The 21,018-nt window shown below is 47.7% G+C and overlaps 1 protein-coding gene across 6 annotated transcripts in view; it reads right to left on the minus strand.

The window, feature by feature from the left end:
- Positions 1 to 269: 269 nt before the first annotated feature.
- RUNX1 (RUNX family transcription factor 1) overlaps positions 270 to 21,018 on the minus strand; it is a 244,249-nt gene continuing 223,500 nt past the window's right edge. For 5 of the 6 annotated variants that reach the window (XM_073804477.1, XM_033856040.2, XM_073804476.1 and 2 more), the window contains 2 exons: positions 6,657 to 6,818; positions 270 to 1,110 (listed from right to left, as the gene is read on the minus strand). In XM_073804477.1, coding sequence (XP_073660578.1) covers positions 635 to 1,110; positions 6,657 to 6,818 — 638 coding nt within the window. In that variant the 3' untranslated portion in view covers positions 270 to 634. The remainder of the gene's footprint in view (positions 1,111 to 6,656; positions 6,819 to 21,018) is intronic. The other variant, XM_033856039.2, reaches the window with a different exon arrangement.

Below are 21,018 nucleotides of genomic sequence, written 5' to 3' on the forward strand. Positions count from 1 at the left end.
TAAAACTTACAGAAAAAGGAATCATATTTCTTTCATTTGTCAAAGCAAGAAAGAAGCAAGCTCAAATTTATGTATATATAAAAATAAAAACCACCCCAAATGCAAATACGCATTTTGCAATTTATAAGGTGCTGCAAAAGAAAATTAAAAATATGAATTAGATGCCAAACAGAATGAGTTGCATCTCCCCACCCCCCCCCCCCAAAAAAACCCCCGAAAAACCCGAATTCCATACTCTTTGGAATAAACAACTTGGTTAAAAAGTGAAGTCAAGGGTATAAAATCTTTCTTTTATTCACAGCATTGCTAAATCAGAAGCATTCACAGTTTCCCTCTGGGAATCTTTCTGTTTGCCTTACAGCGTGTCCACGGGGTGGTGAAGCGGACACCCTCAAGTTGCATCAGGTTAGAAAAATCTGAGATGGGCCAACGGCAATTGCGAACTGCACGGACTTGAGAAGCACAGGTGGCCCCGAGGCCCCGCCCGGAGCGACATCACCATGGCAGTTGGCAGCGGCGCGCTCCCCAGGGCCGGCGGCCGGGCCCACGCGGGTTTCCCAAGCACACGAGGCCGGAGCCCGAAGGAGGCGCTTCCGGGACGACGCCCGGCCGCACGGAGAGAGCGTGCGCAGCCTCAGTAGGGTCGCCACACGGCCTCCTCGAGGCGCGCGGCGGGCGCCATGTTGGTTGGGGAGTTGCTGTGGCTGCCCTCGGCCTCCACCACGTCGTTCTGGTTCGGGAGGCTGGGGTTGAGCAGCGCTGAGCCGGTGGAGGCGTTGGTGCAGGGCGGCAGAATGCGCGGCGGCGACCGCTCACCGCCCACCATGGAGAACTGGTAGGAGCCGGCTGACGCGCCGTAGTATAGGTGGTAGGACGGCGAGCTGGCCTGGAACGGGCCGCCCTGCGCCTGCGACGAGCCAGGGTAGGGCGGCGGCAGGTACGTGTGGTAGCGCGTGGCCGAGCTCATGGCCGACATGCCGATGCCGATGCCCGACGTGACGGGTGTCGGGGAGTAGGTGAAGGCGCCGGGGTAGTGCATGCGGGGGTCGGAGATGGAGGGCAGCGCGGAAAACTGGCGCGGGTCGCCGAAGGCTGTTAGGTCGGGCGCGGCTGCAGGGAGGGAGAGAAAAATATCGTGAGACAGGGGTTCAAGGAGGCCACGCCCCTTCCCCCGCCGGCCCGCTCGCGGGAGGATTACCCAGAACGTTGCTGCCCAGACAGCTGATACGATGATGATGGTAATATACGATCTCATGCAACGTAATACGGTATATGAAATAACACTTGCTTAATATAACCGTATTTCTGTAACTCTGGGGTTGGCAAACCCACCTGCCAGATCCACCAGCTACCAATTTTTGTAAGCCCACAGGCTAACAATGAGTTTCACTTTTCTAAATGGTTGAAAAAGAAAAAAAAAAATCAAAAGATGATGTCCTGACATGAAAATGATACGGAATTTAAATTTCAGTGTTCATACATGAAGTACTATTGGAAGGAGCCTGACTCATTCTTTTATGTATTATCTATGGCTGCTTTTTTTTTTTTTTTTTTTTTGCGGTACGCGGGCCTCTCACTGCTGTGGCCTCTCCCGTTGCGGAGCACAGGCTCCGGACGCGCAGGCTCAGCGGCCATGGCTCACAGGCCTAGCCACTCCACGGCATGTGGGATCTTCCCGGACCGGGGCACGAACCCGTGTCCCCTGCATCGGCAGGTGGACTCTGAACCACTGCGCCACCAGGGAAGCCCTCTATGGCTGCTTTTAAATCACCGCCGCAGAGTTGAGTGGTCATGGCAGAGACTGGAGGGCCGGACTGTAGGGCTCAGAAAGTCTAAAATATTTAGAATCTGGCCCTTTGCAGAAAAGTTTGCCACCTCTCTATATAATCAACATATTAATATATCAATAGTAATGTACATTTAATCGGTGATATTAATATAACAATATATAACAAAACAATGTAACACTAGAACTACTAATATAATGGATGCATTAATAGATTAATATTAATAGAATATATATACGTAATACGGTATTGTCATAACAATATTAATATGTAATAACATTTTAATACGTTATAATACGTTTAAAACTGCTGTTTCGGTAGGCCCGGAATAGTTAAAAATTGGCCGTTTCCTATGGTTGAAGCTGATGCCCGCCATAGTAGTGACTGGGACTGGGTGTCCGTGAACCGTCACATCACTCTTTCTCTCCCATATCTACCTTCAGACTAGTTCCACAGTTTTAGAAACAGTACAGCGTCGGTTTCACGTGCTTTTCTCTAAGATGCATCACCGGTTTGTTAAGAGGAGTGGCTGCAGGACCTTGACTTATCTGCTCCGTTTTGGTACATGTTGAAATTCCACCAGAAATGGCAGAGCTTTGTCTATACAACTCATTTGGTTAGGATGACGCATTTACCAGTGCGCGGACTGGCTTTGGCTGTCCGTTGTGGCATCTCTTTGCATTTTCCTTAACCGCAGGCTGCCCTTGGGAACCACTCGTGGGTTTGGGTGCTAGGATGGTTTCCTGTGTCCTGTAGATCAGAGTTTCCCAACAGTGGCATTACTGACATTTGAGGCCAGCTTTGTTGGGGTGATGTGGGTCTGGGATGGGTGTTTGGCAGCATCCTTGGCCTCTGCCCAGCAGATGTCAGTAATGAGCCCCACTCCCCCCATTGTGACCGCCAACAATGTCTCCCGACCTTTCAAGTGCCCTGGGGGTAGGGGTGAGGGGGGCAAGAGTCCCCCGCCCCCGCTGAGAACCACCACTGTGCATGTAGGATGGTGTCCTGGGGTAGTTTCTGTTCCTCAGAATTATGCGTTAAATGACCAGGCCAGGACCGTAGTCTTTACGTCAGCAAACCCAAAAGACAGCAACAAAACAGAGCAGAGGCAAGAACTGCATGTTTTAAAATGTATCAGTTCTCAAATGAACATACGAAATAACTCCAAGCTCAAGATGGCATGTGGCCTGTGTCCTTTTGTGTTCAGGCCCACAGAGAAACCTGGCTGGGCCAAAAGCTTGCTCTGAAAGGAAAGCCATCGGGTGGGTTCATCTGCTTTTGGACGGCATGGGCTGTTGATCAGCTTCCTCATATTTCAAGCCTGTTATTCCAGCAGGGAGAGCTAGTGTTCTCGTTCTCGCGCTCTCTTTCTCTTTCTCTTTCTCTCTCCCCCTCCCCTTCCCTCCCTCCAAGTGAACTCCTGTAAATTTGGGGTGCCTCTGGTGAGGGGATATACTCTTCATCAGAGAGGTAATTATAGAAACAACAGAAGTCTGCAGCAAATCTCTCCACTGATGAGGAAACCAGGAGTCTGACTTTGAAATAAACACTCCTGTTAACCTTTTCAACGCGAGTCAGACGTATGGGCAGGGAAAAAGTTGCAAACTGACAGTGGTTCTAGGGCAGCCCTTCCACGGACACTCTCTAGCTCGTCCTGAAGCCAGGCCGCACCTCATTCCACAGGGTTTGTCCCTGCCCGCTGGGGCCTTCTGTGAGCAAGCCCTGTGTCACTTGTTTGTGTTCACACACAGAGCTGTGACATACTTGAGAGTTAACAGGAAGCTTTACTCCATTTTTCCAGTGAGATTTCTATAGTCCAGGGAGCAGCATTAGGCAAATACAGTCCATTTGTTGTCATCTGATGCAATACTCTGGACACAAATAAATGACTCCACCCATTATTCCTCTTGCTTCATTTGCCATGAGACAAAAAGGTGAATCCACTGGAAAATGAATGAAAGGTCACCCTGTTTCATGATGGTGTCTGGACATGCTCTGCCAGTCTGTTCCAACTGCTGTGTGGTAACCTGGTGATGACAGCAAGTTACTGGAATCCCAAGTGAGCCCGTGATTTGTCACGGACATAAGTAATGGAATGATGTTATGGTCTCAGCTGTCAGGAGAAAATAGTTCTTTCACTTGTGGGCAGAATATCTGGAAGATCTTAGATGTTGCCTGTGATTCTTCTTCTGGCCACATAGTACCAGTGTCACACTACAGAAGACCATCCGTTTGGCCAAATTGTCCTTTACACACACATTGTGATAACAAAACAACTTCGGCCCACTAGGTGGGCTCAGAGTCAAGTGACCTATTAAAATATTTGTTTTCATTTCTATGTCCGGTCTGACACCCGCTACCAAGCACGCCCCACCAGTGACGCACGGTTCACCCCCCCGGCCTTAGCTCATTTGTCCTTTTGGCTGGGCTTGTGCCCCCTTATTCGGTAGCAGTGTGGGCAGAGGTGGGGACCCCTGATATTCACAGGGAGCTTTTAAACAGTAGGAAATCTGGGGATTAGGCGGCGCAGGTATTTTAGTTGGAAATGTTGCCCCACCGATGAAGCTGAATATTTGCCATGACAGCTCAAGTCTTCATTCTGCAGCTTGTTGTGGATGAAAGCGGCCCTGCTCTGGGCCCCTCCCACTGCCCCCGAAGGATTAAACAGCCTGAGCAGATAATGGCTGCCTTAAAAGGATCTCGCATGACTCAGATTAATGCATGCTGTCTGTCGCCCAGGTTGGCAGCTAAACATTATTTTAAAAAAAAGAAAAGAAAACCTCCAGATGACAACTCTTTTCAGACAAGGTGTGGAGCCTGTCTGCAAAGGTAAGAGACAGACACAGAGCACAGGTCTCTCCGGCCAGAGGAAGCCCAGGTGGCGCTGGGGGTGGGGAGAGGGGCAGAGCACAGAGCTGAGCTGGGGGGCGGGATTCAAGGAAAGCAGGCTCTCAAAGCAGCCACTTTTCTTTTAAGTATCCCAGACCCCTCCTGCCCACAGGTAGATGACAACACTTTTCAGGCCTGGGCTCCAGGCTCGATTTCTCAGAGGGAGACCTGCCCAGGTGGAGAGCAGTCTCCCATGCTATGCTCTGCCACCGGTGAAAGCTCCTCTGGCATTCTCCTGGGTCCACCGTCCAAGACAGCGCAGGGTCATGCTTGGGTGCTGAAATGGGATGCGGTTTTTATCTCCTTATACCCTCATGCCATAAAACGCCCTTCCATTGCTCCTTGGCTAACTGAAGTCCAGGCTATTCAGAAGTGTAACTGTGAGACGGGATTGGGGAGGGCACGTGTTACTCATTCCTATAAAAAAAGAAGTCACCCTTCCATCTGCACTGGTCAGCCAGAACAGCTGGCCCCTAGGGTTCTTGGACTCGAAGGTGCCGATGATCTTGGGTGCTGACCAAGTCAAAAGACTTATGAAATAAATTCCAAGGGACAGACCCACAGCAGGGACATTTCCAAGAAAAACAGTAATTGCTTCAGATGTAGACCACAGCCAGTGGGCAGAGCAGTGCCAACAAGAAGAAGAAACAATGAAAGATGACAAGTGCCTTTGGAAGCAGACCAGTCCTGAGGGGACAGAGCTTCTGCAACAACAACAAGCTGAATGGACTTCATAATTCCTACGCTAGTCCCTTAACTCCTTAGCCCGGCAGGTGCCATGAAATTCTTGGCAACAGTGGCTGAAAATAATGTGGAAACTGGGCAACGAAGTTGGCTTTCCTATTCCACTACCTCGCCCAAGAAGACAGTTCTGAACTGTGGGGCAGTGTGGCCCTCAGGACATTTGGCAACGTCTGGTGATTTTTGGTTGCCATGACTGGGGGTGCTGCTGGCATCTAGAGGCCAGAGACACTGATGAAGGCCCTGCAGTGCACAGGACTGCCCCCCCACAGTGAACAATCATCTGGCCCCAGGTGTCAGCACTGCTGCTGCTGAGAAGCTGAGAGGGATTCTGTGAAGCTCTGAGAAGAAGCTGAAGCATCTGGGGAAATCTCAAATAATCACAATCGTCCACAAAACACAACATTACACCACACGTAAAATGGCAGACGCAATGCCTTTGCCCCTTTGCCTGCCCCTAATCTGCTATAATCTGATTCCAGGAGCTGAAAAGCAAAAACAGCCGCCCTTCCACAGAAGTGTGTTCTCAGGCTTCCTACTGCTGAAGTCCTCTGAAGTATTTTCACAGTCTGGTCCAGCTCCAATTTCAAAGCCCCAAACAGGGAGTCGCTTCTTTTTGCTTTCAACAAAGGAATTTTTCTCTGTAACTCTGATTTCCCTGCCCACAAGCAAAGGTGAGTGCCAAGCCCAAAGGTCTCATAGGTTAAATGACTAGGTTTAATGAGCACGTATTAACAACAATCATGCCAGCCATGACACCTGAGCTTTCCAGTCTGTTCCTCAAACCTGATATAAGCGGCTCTTAGTTGAGAGTGTCCCGTTGGGGTAGATGTGTGTCTCACTCCATGTGTGCCCCAGTGCGCTGTTCACGTGGCCTGTGAAAGCTCGCCACCGCAAGATGGATCAGTCCCATCTGAGGCCCAGAAGCTGACTACTTTGGCCTTTTCTGTCACTGACCCTTCAGCTGCCACCCGTGCCTGCCGAATGTGAGCACCCCCAAACGCCCAAGGAATCCACTTTCTCCAAGCCACTTCTCCCTTCACATCTGTACGTAATCTCTGCCTCTGAGTGTCAAGGAAAATCAGCGTGTGGGCGGGGGACTTAGAGATAGACAGCCTTGTCTTTAAACCGTACTGCATCCAATCAAAAATGACTGCCACCCCGTTCGTGCATCCCTTCTGGTCTCCAGAACCTTCCACTGCAGCCGGACTTCAAAGAGTGTATTTTCAAGCAGCTTACTTGAGAGTCGACTGGAAAGCTCTGCAGAGAGGGTTGTCATGCCGCTGGCCCGTCCCGGCGAGATGGGTGTTGCTGGGTGGACAGAAGGAGAGGCAATGGGTCCCAGGTATTGGTAGGACTGCTCGTAGGACCATGGTGGGGATGGCTGGATCTGCCTTGTATCTGCAGAGAATCAGGGAGGTCACTTACATGTAGAGTGGGTCAGGATTTAGAAAAAAAAAATCTTTTAATAAAAAACCAGCTACCTTTGTTTAAATCTAATACATGTTTGTGGCCTGTTTACCAGTGTTTAATAAGCCTCCTTAAGTCCCAATATTTGCTTTTGTCTGATGATTTCCCCCCAAAACGATACTGAAATATAATTTATGTTTGACTCTTGAAGATTTTCCTCCGCTAACTGTTCCTTCCAAAGGTTTTCTTTAATCACACTACTGATGAGAGAGGCTGATTTATGCTTTCCAGGTAGAAGTGTTAACATTCGGACCGTTGACTGCATGTATTGGCTGCCCAGCTTTACGAGTAATCGTGGTTATCATTATCAGGCGATCACCCGTCTCTCTGTACTCAGTAAGCGCAAAAGAATGCAAGGGTTTGGGTCTTCTTTTTGTACCTTTGGCAAAAATATTCTGTGGCATTTAAATGTTTTCTGTTCAGGTGAACTCTCTCCCAAGGATAACTGAAAAGAAAGTCTGGCTAGGAAACTGGCAACAAGGCCTGATGACTAGTTCACAAACCCGGCAGTGCAGGGCTGCCTCTATCAACCCAGACTAACAGAGATGGCTTCCACTTTTTCTCAAGACCTCAAGTTTGCAACTTTTAAAGGGCAGAATGTTGAGCAAGTATTTTACAGATTGCCATTGAAAAAAGAGGCCTGGTTTGTAGTGAGGTGAATGGACCTAGAGTCTGTCATACAGAGAGAAATAAGTCAGCAAGAGAAAAACAAATACTGTATGCTAACACATATATGTATGAAATCTAAAAAAAATGGTTCTGAAGAACCTGGGGCAGGACAGGAATAAAGACGCAGACGTAGAGAATGGACTTGAGGACACAGGGAGGGGGAATGGTAAGCTGGGACGAAGTGAGAGAGTGGCATGGACATATATACACTACCAAACGTAAAACAGATAGCTAGTGGGAAGCAGCTGCATAGCACGGGGAGATCGGCTCGGTGCTTTGTGACCACCTAGAGGGGTGGGATAGGGAGGGTGGGAAGGAGACACAAGAGGGAGGAGATATGGGGACATATGTATATGTATAGCTGATTCATTTTGTTATAAAGCAGGAACTAACACACCATTGTAAAGCAATTATACTCCAATAAAGATGTTAACCCAAAAAAAAAAAAAAAAAAAGAGAGGCCTGGGCGAGAGAAGAGACAAAGATCTGACTTCAGAAGATTTAGGTAAAAAGCATTTTGTAAGTTTGACTCCAGCATTCATAGGAGTCTTAGTTTTCAAAAGCATCATACTGTTTGCAGAAGAGGAAAAAAAAACCCAACACCTTCTATTCTTAGGCAAAATGTGTAAGAAAATGTAAAAATCAACCACTGTCTCACCATAAGATAGCTTTACATTTCTGTCTTAGAATTAAATGTTAATTTTCTCTTTGTGTTCCACCTTCTTTGTAGACAAAGGTGACAGCAAACTACACTAACTCCAAAGGGTCTTCATAGCCAGGGGTTCATGATGCTGGGAGTAAATACAGAAAGAGCAGCAAAGTTCCTTAGGAAAACAACAGGTGTCAGTTTTCTGCGTGTCGTGACATAAAGAAATGAGTTATTCCTACTCGTTATACATTGTCCACACCTCCTCCCTCTGGGGCTTTGCACTTCCAGTTAAAGTGTCCCTTGTCTATTATGCCTTTGAAGCTGTCACCGTGGAGAACAGGATCAAGTAAATGGAGAGCCAGGTCTGCCTTCCTACTCTTCTCCCGAGATCTTCTACCCGGCTTCCCTCATACTGATATACTTCTTTCTTTTCTTTAAAATAACTGACATTTTAATTCTGAATTTTGAAGAACCTGGGGAAATATTTTAACTCAGAATCTTTGAAATCTATTATTAAAGAAAGGTCTTCATTTTCTTCTGAATTTTAGAGAATTGACGGGATGGCAAGGAATAAAGAGCCAGTCCATTCCAGACTCAGTGGAAAATAAGTGTTCAACTATAGTCAGAGATCCTGCATAATCTTACAGCTAACAGTGTTTCCAGCAACTGAAAGCGAATAGCAATAGCAGATTGTTTAACATTCCCATACTGCTACAAGTATTTTGCTCCAAGTGAAAATAAAATTATATACTCAGATATTTTCCGTAAGACATGCACGTGTCCTGGATACACGTATTTACAAAGTGAATATATATAGTATTCAAATATGTTAATCATTTAAAAAGCAAACAGAAGAGGTTTTATAATTGCCATAAAGCCCTTTGGGTGTGAATTGCGGTACAGTAATTCATGCGTTGTTGTGTAGACAGCCCAGCACCCCTAACCCCATGTCTAAAACTACAGTAAGCATAAAGTATTATGCCATGATTCATGCTCTGTCATGTTTTACTGTAGTGAAAAAGTTGTGCTAGGCTTTTCTAAACTCATAATTAAACCATGCAAATGTTGCATAATGTTTCACAGCCTTTTAAAAATATGCTTTGGTAAAATGATCTTTATGATTAAAGTCCAGGTTCTATGATTTTTTTTTTAACACAGGGTTTCAAATTCAACATCTTCTTTCTTCACACCACAACTCAGCCTTTCAGTGCTAGTTGGGGGACAGCATTAAAAACTCAATGACCCCTGATCATTTTTCATATCTGTGACCACAGTGAACTGTGTTTGGCTTCATTGGCAGAAGTGGGCCAGAAGGTGGTGATGGCGAGCTTCTCATGTCGGAGTTTGACCGTGTTTTCTTCTACTACATGGATTATTCATTAAAACGAAAACAAAACAAAACAAAAAACGAAGGGCCAATAATATGGTTTGCTGAGTTTACTATTGAGTTACCATGCTTGCCATGATGGGGCCAACGTGAACACACGAAGGCAAGTGTGGAAGTGACAGTGCTGTGGGCCACACGAGCACTGGACTGAGAGGCAGGAGACATGGCCTCTGGCCTGTATGTGTGATGACCCTGGGTTACTTGCTTACCCTTTCTTATTCTCATTTCTGAAAGGAGATGATCTCTGAGCCCCTTTCAGTGGTGACAGTGCAGGATCCTAACTCAAATAGGTCCCAAACAGTACTTCTCTGCTTAACTCGTATATTAAACAGAGTTAGGGAAGAATCAGGTGGGTGTTTGAGGTGAAGAACGGTGCTTGCAATAGTAAATACATGTATTCTGGGAAGAGGAAGTAGGACAGGGATAAGATGGGGGTTATCAAGAAAAAAGTCATAGGCTGAGGAAGAGAACCACTGTCCGTCATTCTTCAGAGGAGGGCTGCTTGTTCTTGAAGGGAATGCCTCTGATAGGTCAATCCACCAAAAAGAACAAGTTTATTGAAACTTACTATGTGCCAGGCATGTGCTAATTTATGAGTAAGAACAATACGGTCCCTGTCCCATTGGAACTTAGTGAAGATCCCAGGACTGTATGATGGTTGGAAAGGCTTTTTCCTATTGCATTCATCATCATGCTGAGTTACTTCATTCATTCACTCTTAGGCTCATGAAGTTATTTACTTCCTCATTCATTCATCTTGCCAATGGGCTTTTTGCTTTATTAGGGCCACTGTTTTGGGAACTCAGTAGTGAGTGGATTATAGTCCTTGCCTTCTGGAGTTGTGGCTAGTGGGGGCTGTATCCACGTGAACAGCTGGATTACCTCCCTAAACGGGACTTGGCAAACAGCCCTTCCCAAGTTAGAGATAAGAACCCTAGTGGTATTTATTACATGCTATGTTATACCTCTGAGAGGAACAGACGAGGGAAAGCACCTAATTTAAGTGATAAACAGATTTCGGTTTGCATTCTCCCTTCACCATAAACTAGCTGTATGACCTTGGGCAAGTCACTGATTTCCTCGGATACATAGTTTTCCTATTTCAGAGGGTAATAGGGATAAGTGAGATAAACTGTATATAAAGTGGGTGTCACTGTTTTTGGCCATATGAAATGCTCAGTGAGTCTGGCTAATTTTTATGATTATATTATTAAAAAGGAAAAGAAATCCGTGCCGAGGGACTTATCTGATATTTATTGGTAAGGCCACACACACCTGCTCCAGGATGAGACTCAGGTAACGCTGTTCTGTTCACTGAAAGAAGGCTGATGACACACAGAGTCTTCAGCACCGGAGAAGAACTGGACTCAGGAGATTAAGTGGTAAATGGGCAAGAAAACTGGAGAGTTGAGGTGAGGACGGAGAAGGTGAGGATCCAATCTCAACCAGCTCATGTTTCCGTTAAAAAAACTACTGGATTAGAAAATTTAAGTTTTAGTCTGTCTGCGTCCTGTTTTTTCCAGGGTACATAATGTTTTGATGTAGCTGCTTTACTGAGGCCGTTTTATGATGGGTTATTTTTAGCTTTTTGATCCATCAAGTAGTGGATAAAACAGCCCCCTTCCTCTGAGATCCTGAGCCCCACTCCTTTCCATTTGAGATGAGGTCAAAGAAGGGGGGGAGTTAGGAATAAGGGGGGTTGAGTCTAGTGGTGAGCTCAGAAGTATCCATAGCACACGTAAGAGTTAAGAGGGTAGAGTGCTTTTACCTCTGATGCAGCAATATCAAAATGTCTTCAGAGTAAAAAATGACTCTATCAGATAATTCAAGTCAAAATGTTCTGCTGGTTCCAAGTTCAGCTCTGAAATGTCAAGAGCTTAGAAGTTATCACTCCCATCTTTACAACATGAAAAAAAACCTAAAACTGATAATCCACGATTTTTCTCAGATCTAGTAGAGAATTGAGGTCATAGGGCAAACTGCCACCCTGAAATCTTGAGAGAGGTGAATACAGAAAATTACGCTGAGGTGTGCTTGCTGGGAGCAGAAGCCACTGGAGCCATGAGCTGGTAGGAACATATAAATGGTAATTTTGACAAATTGTTGGAGGCTGAGTATAGACTAGTGTGAGAGTAAGAAACTCGTGAGGGCTGCATTCTTGTCTGTGTGTATGGGGCTGGGGTGGGGACACTTTCATGGGTTTTTCATTTAGGGACTTCTCCAGCTCTTCATGGGATCCTGTATAATAGCAGCGGGTTACAGCTGAAGGAGCTGCAAGGCAGACTATTTAAGGAAGGGTTCTTAGGGAAGCCCAAAGACAGAAACAAAAACAAGGACATTAGTGTAATTTAAAGCCTCTGGCACCTTCAGCTACAGCAAACATTAAACACAGCCCAACTCCTAGTTAGATGAACATAAAATCTCACACCAAAGGCCTATTTACTTCAGTTCCTGTTACCTGATACATCATATCCAGCTTCCAAATCAGAAATAAGGCACGACAGAAGGCAAGAAAAAAATCTGAAGAGAGAAAACAAGCGTCAGGACCAGACACAGATGTGACGTAAATTTTGGAGTTATCAGGAAATTTAACTGATCAATATGTTAAGGGTTCTAGCGTGCTACAACTACTGAAGCCTGCATGCCTAGAGTCCGTGCTCCGCACAAGAGAAGCCACCGCAATGAAAAGCCCGCGCACCGCAACAAAAGAGTAGCCCCTGCTCTCTGCAAGTAGAGAAAGCCTGTGCAAGGCAACGAAGACCGAACTCAGCCGGAAAAAAAAAAAAAATGTTAAGAGCTCTAATGGAAAAAGAAAACAGCATGGAAGAACAGGTGGGTAATGTAAGCAGGGAGAGAGAGACTCTTAAGACTCAGAAGGAAATTCTGGAAATGAAAAACACTCTAACAGATATGAGAAATATCTTTGATGGGCTCATCAACAGACTGGACATGAGTGAGGAAAGAATCAATGAAATATGAAAGAATTTCAATGAAATTGAAAATATGTCAATAGAAACTTCCCAAACTATAAGGTAAAGAGAAAAAAGAAAAACACAGAAACAAAAAGTCAGAACATCCATGAACTTCGGGACAATTTCAAAAGTGTAATATATGTGTAGTAGAAATATCAGAAGGAAAAGGAGAAAACAGAGTGGAAGAAATATTTGAAGCATTAATAGCTGAGAACTTGACAAAATTAATGACAGACACGAAACCACAGAGCCAAGAAACTCAGGGACCACCAAGCAAAATAAATATCAAATAATCTACATCTAGGCATATCATATTGAAACTGCAGAAAACCTAAAGACAGAGAAAATCTTGAAAGAAACCAGAAAGGAAAGGTGTGAGGCAGATACCTTGCCCAGACAGGAGCAATGATAAGAATTACTTCAGACTTCTCTTCGGAAACCATGCAAGCAGAAGTAGAGTGTAGTAAATAAAGTGTTGAAAGGAAAAAGCTAGCAACCTAGAATTCTATATTCAGCAAAATCATTCTTCAAAGGTGAAGGAGAAATAAAGCCATTCTCTGACAAACAAAAACTGAGCTAATTTATCCAGCAGACCTGTCCTGCAGGAAATGTTAAAAAAAAGTTCTTCAGGGAAAAGGCAAATAATATACGTCAGAAACTTGGATCTACATAAAGAAAGGAAGAGCATAATAGAAAGAATAAATGAAGGTAAAGTCTTATTTTTCCTATTCTTAATTGATCCAAAAGATAACTGTTTAAAGTCATAATAGTAACGTATTGGGTGGTTGTAAGCGATGGATAAGTGAAGTGAATGACAGTACTGACAGAAATGGGAAGGAAGAAGTGGTCTTCTGTTATCTGACAGTGACTTACATTCATTACACAGTATTTTGCAAACTCTAGGACAACCACTAAAAACATTTTTTAAAGTATAACTGATACACCAAGAACAGAGATAAAATGGAATGGAATCAAATAAAATGCTCAGTTAAAACCAGAGAAGGCAGAAAAAGAGGAGAAAAGAAGAATAGGTGCGACGAATATAAAACAGTTACAAACATGGTAGGTGTTAATCCAGCTATATCAGTAATCGTTTTAAATATGAACGGTCTAATACATGTACCAACTGAAAGAGATTGTCAGAGTGAATTAAAAACAAAACTATGTGTTGTCTACAAGGAACCTACTTTAAAGTGTCAGGTTGAAAGTAAAGGGGTAGAGAAAGACTGGGCTAACAGTAATCAAAAGAAAGCCAGAGCAGCTATATTAATTTTATACAAAACTGACTTCAGAAGAAGGAAAAGTTTTAGGGAAAAAGAGGGGAATTACATGAAAAAGACTATATATGTAATATATAGTCTTTATATAACTGAATCACTTTTCTGTACAGCAGAAATTAACGCTGTAAATCACCTATACTTCAATAAAATACATTAAAAAAAAGAGCGGACTTACATGATGAAAAATGTTATGTCTAAGAAAACATAACAATCCTTAACACGTATGCACCTAACAGAGTGTCAAAAGACATGAGGCATAAACTGATAAGACGACAGGGAGAAAGAGAAAAATACACAGTTACAGCTGAAGCCTTCACAGGCCTCTTTCAGTAATTGATACATCAAGCAGGCAGAAAATGAGGGCACAGTTCATCTGAACAGTGCTACCAACCAGCTTGACCCAATGAACATCTTTGGAAAATTCCATCCAACAACAGCAGAGTACACGTTCTTTTCAAGCTCACAGGGAACATCCACCAAGATAGACCATAAAACACACCTTAAAATGAAAAGAACAGAAATCATACGAAGTATACTCTCAGGCCACATGGATTTAAACTAAAAAGCCAATGACAGAAAGACAGCTGGAACATCCCTGAATATTTGGAGCTTCAACAACACACTTCTGAATAACCCACGGGTCAAATAAGAAGTCTCAAGAGAAATTAAAATGTCTTTTGAACTGAATGAAAATCCAACACCACAATTTGTGGGATGCAGCGGAAAGCAGTGCTTAGAGGGAAATTTATAGCATCTTAGTGCATATATTAGAAAAGAGGAATGATTCAGAATCGATGAGTTTCCACCTTAGGAAACTAGAGAAAAAACGAGCAAAATAAACCTAACGCAAGCGGAAGGAAAGAAATAATAAAAATTAGAGTAGAAATCAAAGAAATCGAATACAAGAAAGCAACAGAAAGTGAACAAAACCAAAAGCTGCTCTTTGAAAAGTTTAAAATGTCCTACTTTGTCCTCATGTTCCCGCAGGGCCATAGAAGAGGATGGCCAGAGACGCCTGCTGGTTCTCTGAGCACCTACGTCTGTGGGCTTTTTAACACCCACCCTCAAAACCTGGGTCCCCTAAGGCGCACAGGTACACACATGCTGGTGACCCCCTCAGCCTGGGTCCAGAAGGTTGATGGCTTCTGTTGTTGGTTAGAGTTCGAGGGCCCTTTCCTTTGGCTATTTAGCTGATATCTCTAAAGACCTGATTTTTCAGACACCTTTCAGAGCCACTTAAAAACAAAGACCAGACAAGTTACGTATGCGTCAGGGCCCCAGTGTCTGTTTTTAAGAGCCAAACCTAAGTGGTGAACATATAAACGCTCCAGGCGGCTCTGGTTTTTTCCCTAGAGGGTTTTTTTTTTCCGCCTTTCAGCTTGGAAGGTGGCAGGGCAGTTCCCAGGGTGCCCTCCAAGTTCACCTCAGTCGTGGGCAGCTGGTGTAATGCCCTCTTGGATGCTTGAGAACACACAACAGGATGTGACTCAGGACTCAGATGTGAGTCAGTTTCCAGGGCGATGTGTCAGGGTGAGCCCCGGCGGTGGTTTGCATCTCCCTGTCTGGGACCCCTGGAAGAAAGATCCAGGCTCCCCTGTGAACAAAAAGGGTGCCCCCCGATGCTCTGCTGCTACCTTCAGAACCATGTGATACCAGCTTTCACGGCCCCAGGGCCTGTGTCCTCTGCTACGAAAGAGGCATTTCCCTGAAAGTCCCCCCATCTGTCTGAAGCGCTGTTTCCTCCGGCCTGTGCAGTACCAGTGTAGCACAGAACAAGAAGTAGGAACAGTGGTGCACCCAGGCAGAGACACTAACGAGCCTGATGTTGCTATCAGTGAAACACCCTGCTAACGTGAGTCAGTTCCCACCAGCTCTGGATCCTGGAAAAAGAAGTTGTGAAAGAGCTCCGGTATCTGCCAACCGTTTGTCTCTGCTGGCCGAAGACAGCTTGGTTAGTCATGTACAGCTAGGATGCGTTCCTTGTTCCGGCAATTACTCTGAAGGGGAGCATCCAGGACCGAGCCGGGGCAGAGGCCTGCCTCGGGCTGCTGCGTGTTAAAGGCCGTTGGGGTCTTGAGGGATCCCGTCCTCATAGCTGACCGGTGGGCCTGGGAGGTGACAGGCTACCTGCGGGAGGGCAGAAGGGAGCTGTGTGGCCACGTCCCTACCCCTCACTGCCTTGGGGACCCTTCCCTTTACCCGACCGGGAGAGGTCCCTGGCTTTGTGGTCGGGGTGCTGGTTCCTAACACGAGACCCACCGCCAACTCCGGCGGCTTACCACAGCCCTTTCCCTCTCAGACCTTTGTTTCTTCATCTCTAAAAATGGGGGTAACCAGACTCACCTGCCTCGCAGGTGTGAGAGTTAATTACTGTTTGTGGAGCAGCTTTGAGAGCCGCAGATGAAAGGCGCTCTGTAAATTCAAAGAGCTATTCCTCGTTAGACGTGCCAGACAGTTCCCAGGGGAAACAGTCCAATCCAGCCATGAGGCCTCTCGCCTCGGCCAGATGAGTCTGAGCCGCGTCTGGAAAGAGGCTCTGGACTCAGGCACAGTTGTCTCCGAGGCAGGGTTTGGGGACAAGTCACTGGCTTCTAGAAAGGATGGGGGTCTGGATAACACCTCTGATTCTCTGCCAGCGCTGACTCCCTAAGACTGGGGGAGAGTGGCCTTCAGGTCACACGGGGTGCAGGGATCTTGGTTCCAAGAGAATCCTCCCTCGCAGACACGTTATTTCCCTGGCCTTTGTCAGACAGACATCCATTGCAAACATCTTCCCGTAAAGATTTTCTGCACCCTCACTTTCTGAACCTCTGTCCCCCCGCCCCCATACACACTTTCCAGGCCTGAACTGATTGTACAGATGGGCTGGGTAGGTTCCTGTAAGGCCAGGCCATCACGGGCATGTTCAAATTATTCCACGACTGCCCTGCTAATTTCTGTCCATTCCTCCATGTCTGTCTCCTCCAACAAAAAATCTCAAAACGTGGAGGAGGGTAAAAATGGCTCTCTGCTCCCAACCGCTCATTCTTCAGCACCCTCGCCCCCTCTGCTAGTTCCCGAAAGGGATACCTGTCGAGGGCTGGGAAATCTCAGGCAGCTTCTAGCTTGGGACTGAGCCCCCAGTGCAGCAATGAGGACCCTCACTCATAGGAACCAAATTACTGACGCCTCAAAGTGGGACGCTACCAGCGGGAGAGGCACGGCACCCCTAGGACTGCCCATAGCTAAAGAAACTTAATTTGATGAAGGAACATCCCACCGAGGGCAGCACGTGCTCTAAAGAGGACGGTGCAGGCTTGAGAGCCTTGTTCCGTGGCCCAGGGCGAGAGACTGTCAGAGCCAAGCTACAGTCCCTACTGAGCACCGAAGGCCATGTGCCGATGGGGTGGGAGGGGAGCCTACGGGACTCCCCGGGGGGTGGGCGGGGGAGCAGCCATCTCTCCGACTAAGTAGATACAATAACAGCCGTCCCTTGGGCAGATCCTATCAAGTAACGTGGCTGAAGCTTTGCCAGGGTCCTTGAAATGCCTCAGGGTGGCAGCAGGCAAGAAAAAAAGAGTGATGTTATCACTGGGACCTCAGGGGCCATAAGATGAGTGCCCCTGCCCCGCCTCTGCCCTGTGAGTTGTCGGTATTGGAGGATGCTCTTAAGGCCGCCGCATAAGGACGTCTGACGCACAGCAGGTGCTGGTGAGGCCATCCTGCAGCCTGGCTGCCTCTGAGTGCCGCCCACCCCCTCTGGCTCTGTGCTAAACTTTTTACTTCAGCACTTCTGCGGGTTTGGAAAAAGTTAGGGCCTTTTGACAAATTCTGTTGTATTATTACTATGAGATTTGTTTATTTGTTGTAAAGTTATGATGCAAATCCATTCCACCGTACTTTTCGAGCTCCAGGCTGTAGCCTACACACAAATTTCAGAGTGGCTCGAAGCCCGGCCAAGCAGCCTCTGTGTCTTGTGCTCTCATGTGACATGTGCCCCAGCGCACCCGTACTGCATTTTACACCAGATACTCTGATTTTAAGCAGCAAACTCGGAAACATGGCGTTCTAATAAAACCAGAAGAAGAACTCTCATGAAGGGGGAAAAAGGGAGTGCAATAAATACCGTCTAGAGAATGCTGAGAGAGAACACAAAAGACACTGAACTCCTCCTTTGGTTTGTGTTGGCTCCAAACATTTCCGAGTTTTGGGAACCTCGTCCCTGAGCTGCCCCGCAGGGAGAAAGGGCCTGGACAAGGGCACGAGGGCAGGGTTTGGGAGTCTGAGAGATGAGGACTGAGCCCCCGCTCGCCCCTCACTCACCCTGTGCTGAGGCCAGCAGCTGAAGCCCTCGGAGACTCAGTTTCCCCACCTGTGAGGGGCTGGGGGGGGGGGCGGTGAAACGGCATCCGGACTCCAGCGTCGTTAATGCACCACCTGGCTCCTAGTAAGGCTCCTCTCCCCTGTCCCCTCAGAGAAAGGGTCCGTGTCCCGAGAGGGCCTGCTCCATGCCCCTCAGGCCCGAGTGCCCCATACGAGGGAGGAGGGTGGGCACAGCCCACGGAGTCGCCAGGATGAGGCCTGCCTCGGCCTCGGCCGAGGTGCAAAACGCCCTCAGCCCCTCACCTGGGGAAACATGGTTTCACCGTCGACGTGTACACCATTTCCGCGGCACCTGCACAGACTGCCAAACCGAATACAAGCCCTTTTCTGCCCGCCGAGCACCAGCCTCGCTCAGCGGGAGCACCCCGGCACCCTGCCCTGCGGAAGGCGCCCGCCAGCTGCTGCTCGGAAACCGGAGAGCCGAGCCTTGGAAACCGAGGATGCGCGGTTCTTCATCTTCGGGGCTGGGATTCAGGTTGAGCAACCACTCGCTCTCTAATAAGAGCTTCCATCCACACGCCCAGCCTGAAGAACGTTCTGCCAAGGGAAGTGCAGTGACGCCCACGCTGGGGCGCCACCCCCTAACACGTGCGCGCCAGCCAAGGCAGCGGCTGCCTCTGGTTGTCCCGTCCTCCCCGCCTGTCCCCACCGGCCTGTCCCAGCTTTCCCTTCCCGACCCACATGATCCTGGTTTTCCTTTCCTACACATCAGGCCCGGGCTCCCGGGATTCCCAGCAGCAGGACCAGGAGGCCAGACCCCGCGGGGGCATCACCCGCCCGCATCCCTCTAGCACCCTTCCTCGGGGGGCATGAACACACTGCGCCTGCCTCGAGGGGGCAGCCAGCACTGCCTGGTTCCTGGCCGTCCCTTCACCTCCAACACTCTGCACGTCCACGACGCTCCGGGAAGGTCTCTGGATGTACTGAGCAATGGATTTCTCCCTCTTAAAGGGCGCTGCCATCCCAGCTGGCCCCGACCCTTTTCTCCTCCCACTCTGCTGTGCCTGAAGTAATGACACAGTGAGACAGCCTGTTCTCTCCACATAAGGAGGGCCCTCACCCCCGACGCTGGAGACAGAAGACGCTGCAATTCGCGGACTCCCATCTTTTCGGTTGGGAGATGGCGGGACCGGCAGTCCTGAGCCCAGTGTCCTGCTTCACTCCTAGAACGTGACACCCTACAGCGCCGCCAGCTCTGGTTCACTTTTTGTAAACATCCTTTTTGGAGTAGTTTACGTCTTAAACGCAAGGCTTCTCCACACATAAAAAGACCCCAAGGAATGGCTCCGTTACGCTTCTCTGTTTTTTGAAAATCGGTAACCACTTGGATATTTGCCGTCGGAGCAGCTGGGAGGAAGAGGCGGAGCTGCCTGGCCGCTCGGTGGCAGGTTCCTGTGCCAGGATCACTGGGTGTCTCTGGCTTGCGAGCTGGGGTGGGGGGAGGGGATCACGATCGGCTTCCTCTGTGCCTCCTGCCCCTCCTGCGGTCTCCCCCCCCCCCCCACCTCCCTGCGAGATCCGCACAAGAGGAATCGGCTCACCTAAGTCTGCAGCCATTTCGCACACCCCGAAGAACTGACCTTGACGTGAGCTAATTGGAACGGCGACAGATTAACAGCACAGGTTGCTGAGGTGGAGTTTTGCGGCATCAAGGAGGCCTTTGAAGATAAGAGCCGCGTGTACTTTCATAAGCTCATCCCTGGTGCTCTGAACAAAGAACGCAAACTAATAAAGTCAGATGCGTCTGTGGGCGATCTACACTCACAGGGGAACATCGCCCCAAACTCTGATTCAGAAAGGCAAATGGAAATCTGCCGGAATTCTTTTAAACTCCAACACAGACCTCGGTTTTAAAACTGACACACACACACACACACACACACACACACACACACACACACACACACACACACAAAACTCTTGGTAATAAGCAGACTTCTGATGATCTGAAGGTCCACAGCTTCATGTACTGACTCAGAGAAAGTAAACGGCATTTCAAATACAACCTTCGTCCTTTAATAGATGAGGTCACTCTGAGAAAGATGATACTGTGAGCCCAGCAGTGGGAAACCTCCCTCCAGAGAACCGCTTTGATTTACAAGGTCAAGGAAGGCTTTCTCAGAGAAGCAGTAGGTTTTTAGTGACTTGGACTAAAATGGAGACTTTTTAAAAATTAAAAGCTGAGTTTGAGAGAGCAGACAATTAGAAACTCCTGCTCAGCAATAGGGACGACCCCGGAGAACAGGGATCCTGGCGACCTGCAGAAGCCAGGAGTCAGCACTGATTTGCTGATGAGGATAGAGGCCCAAGGGGCTGCCGTTTGTGGCCGACACTGACATCCTGTGTGGACCGACTGAACCCTTGTGAATTTCCCAGATGGGTCTCAACAAGGGCGGTTTCTCCTTCAGGGGACGCTGGACAATGTCTGGAGGTGTTTTTGCTTGTTGCCACTGGGGTAAGGGGATGCTACTGGCATCTCGTGGGTGGAGGCCAGGGGTGGGGTGCTATTAAACATCACCCAGTGCACAGGATGGCCCCCCAACAGCAGGGGATGATCCGGCCACAAATGCCAGTGGTGCCTTAGGGAAACCCAGCCCAGGGTAGGCATGCACAACCCCAGTGTCAAACCATGATGACAAAGCCGGACGCCGTGACTACCAGAGGTGCCCCCAGACTCAGAGAAATTTAATGCAGCACGTGGCCTGGGCCGAGCACAAGTGAAACTGAGGAGTGTTAAGAGATAAGGAGTGTGGCGGGCACCTTCTGGAGCCCTTCTGGGAACCAGGGGTGGCCATCCGTCTGCCGTCATGCT

Source organism: Tursiops truncatus, chromosome 4 (assembly GCF_011762595.2).
Source record: "Tursiops truncatus isolate mTurTru1 chromosome 4, mTurTru1.mat.Y, whole genome shotgun sequence".
Taxonomy (NCBI): Eukaryota; Metazoa; Chordata; class Mammalia; order Artiodactyla; family Delphinidae; genus Tursiops; species Tursiops truncatus.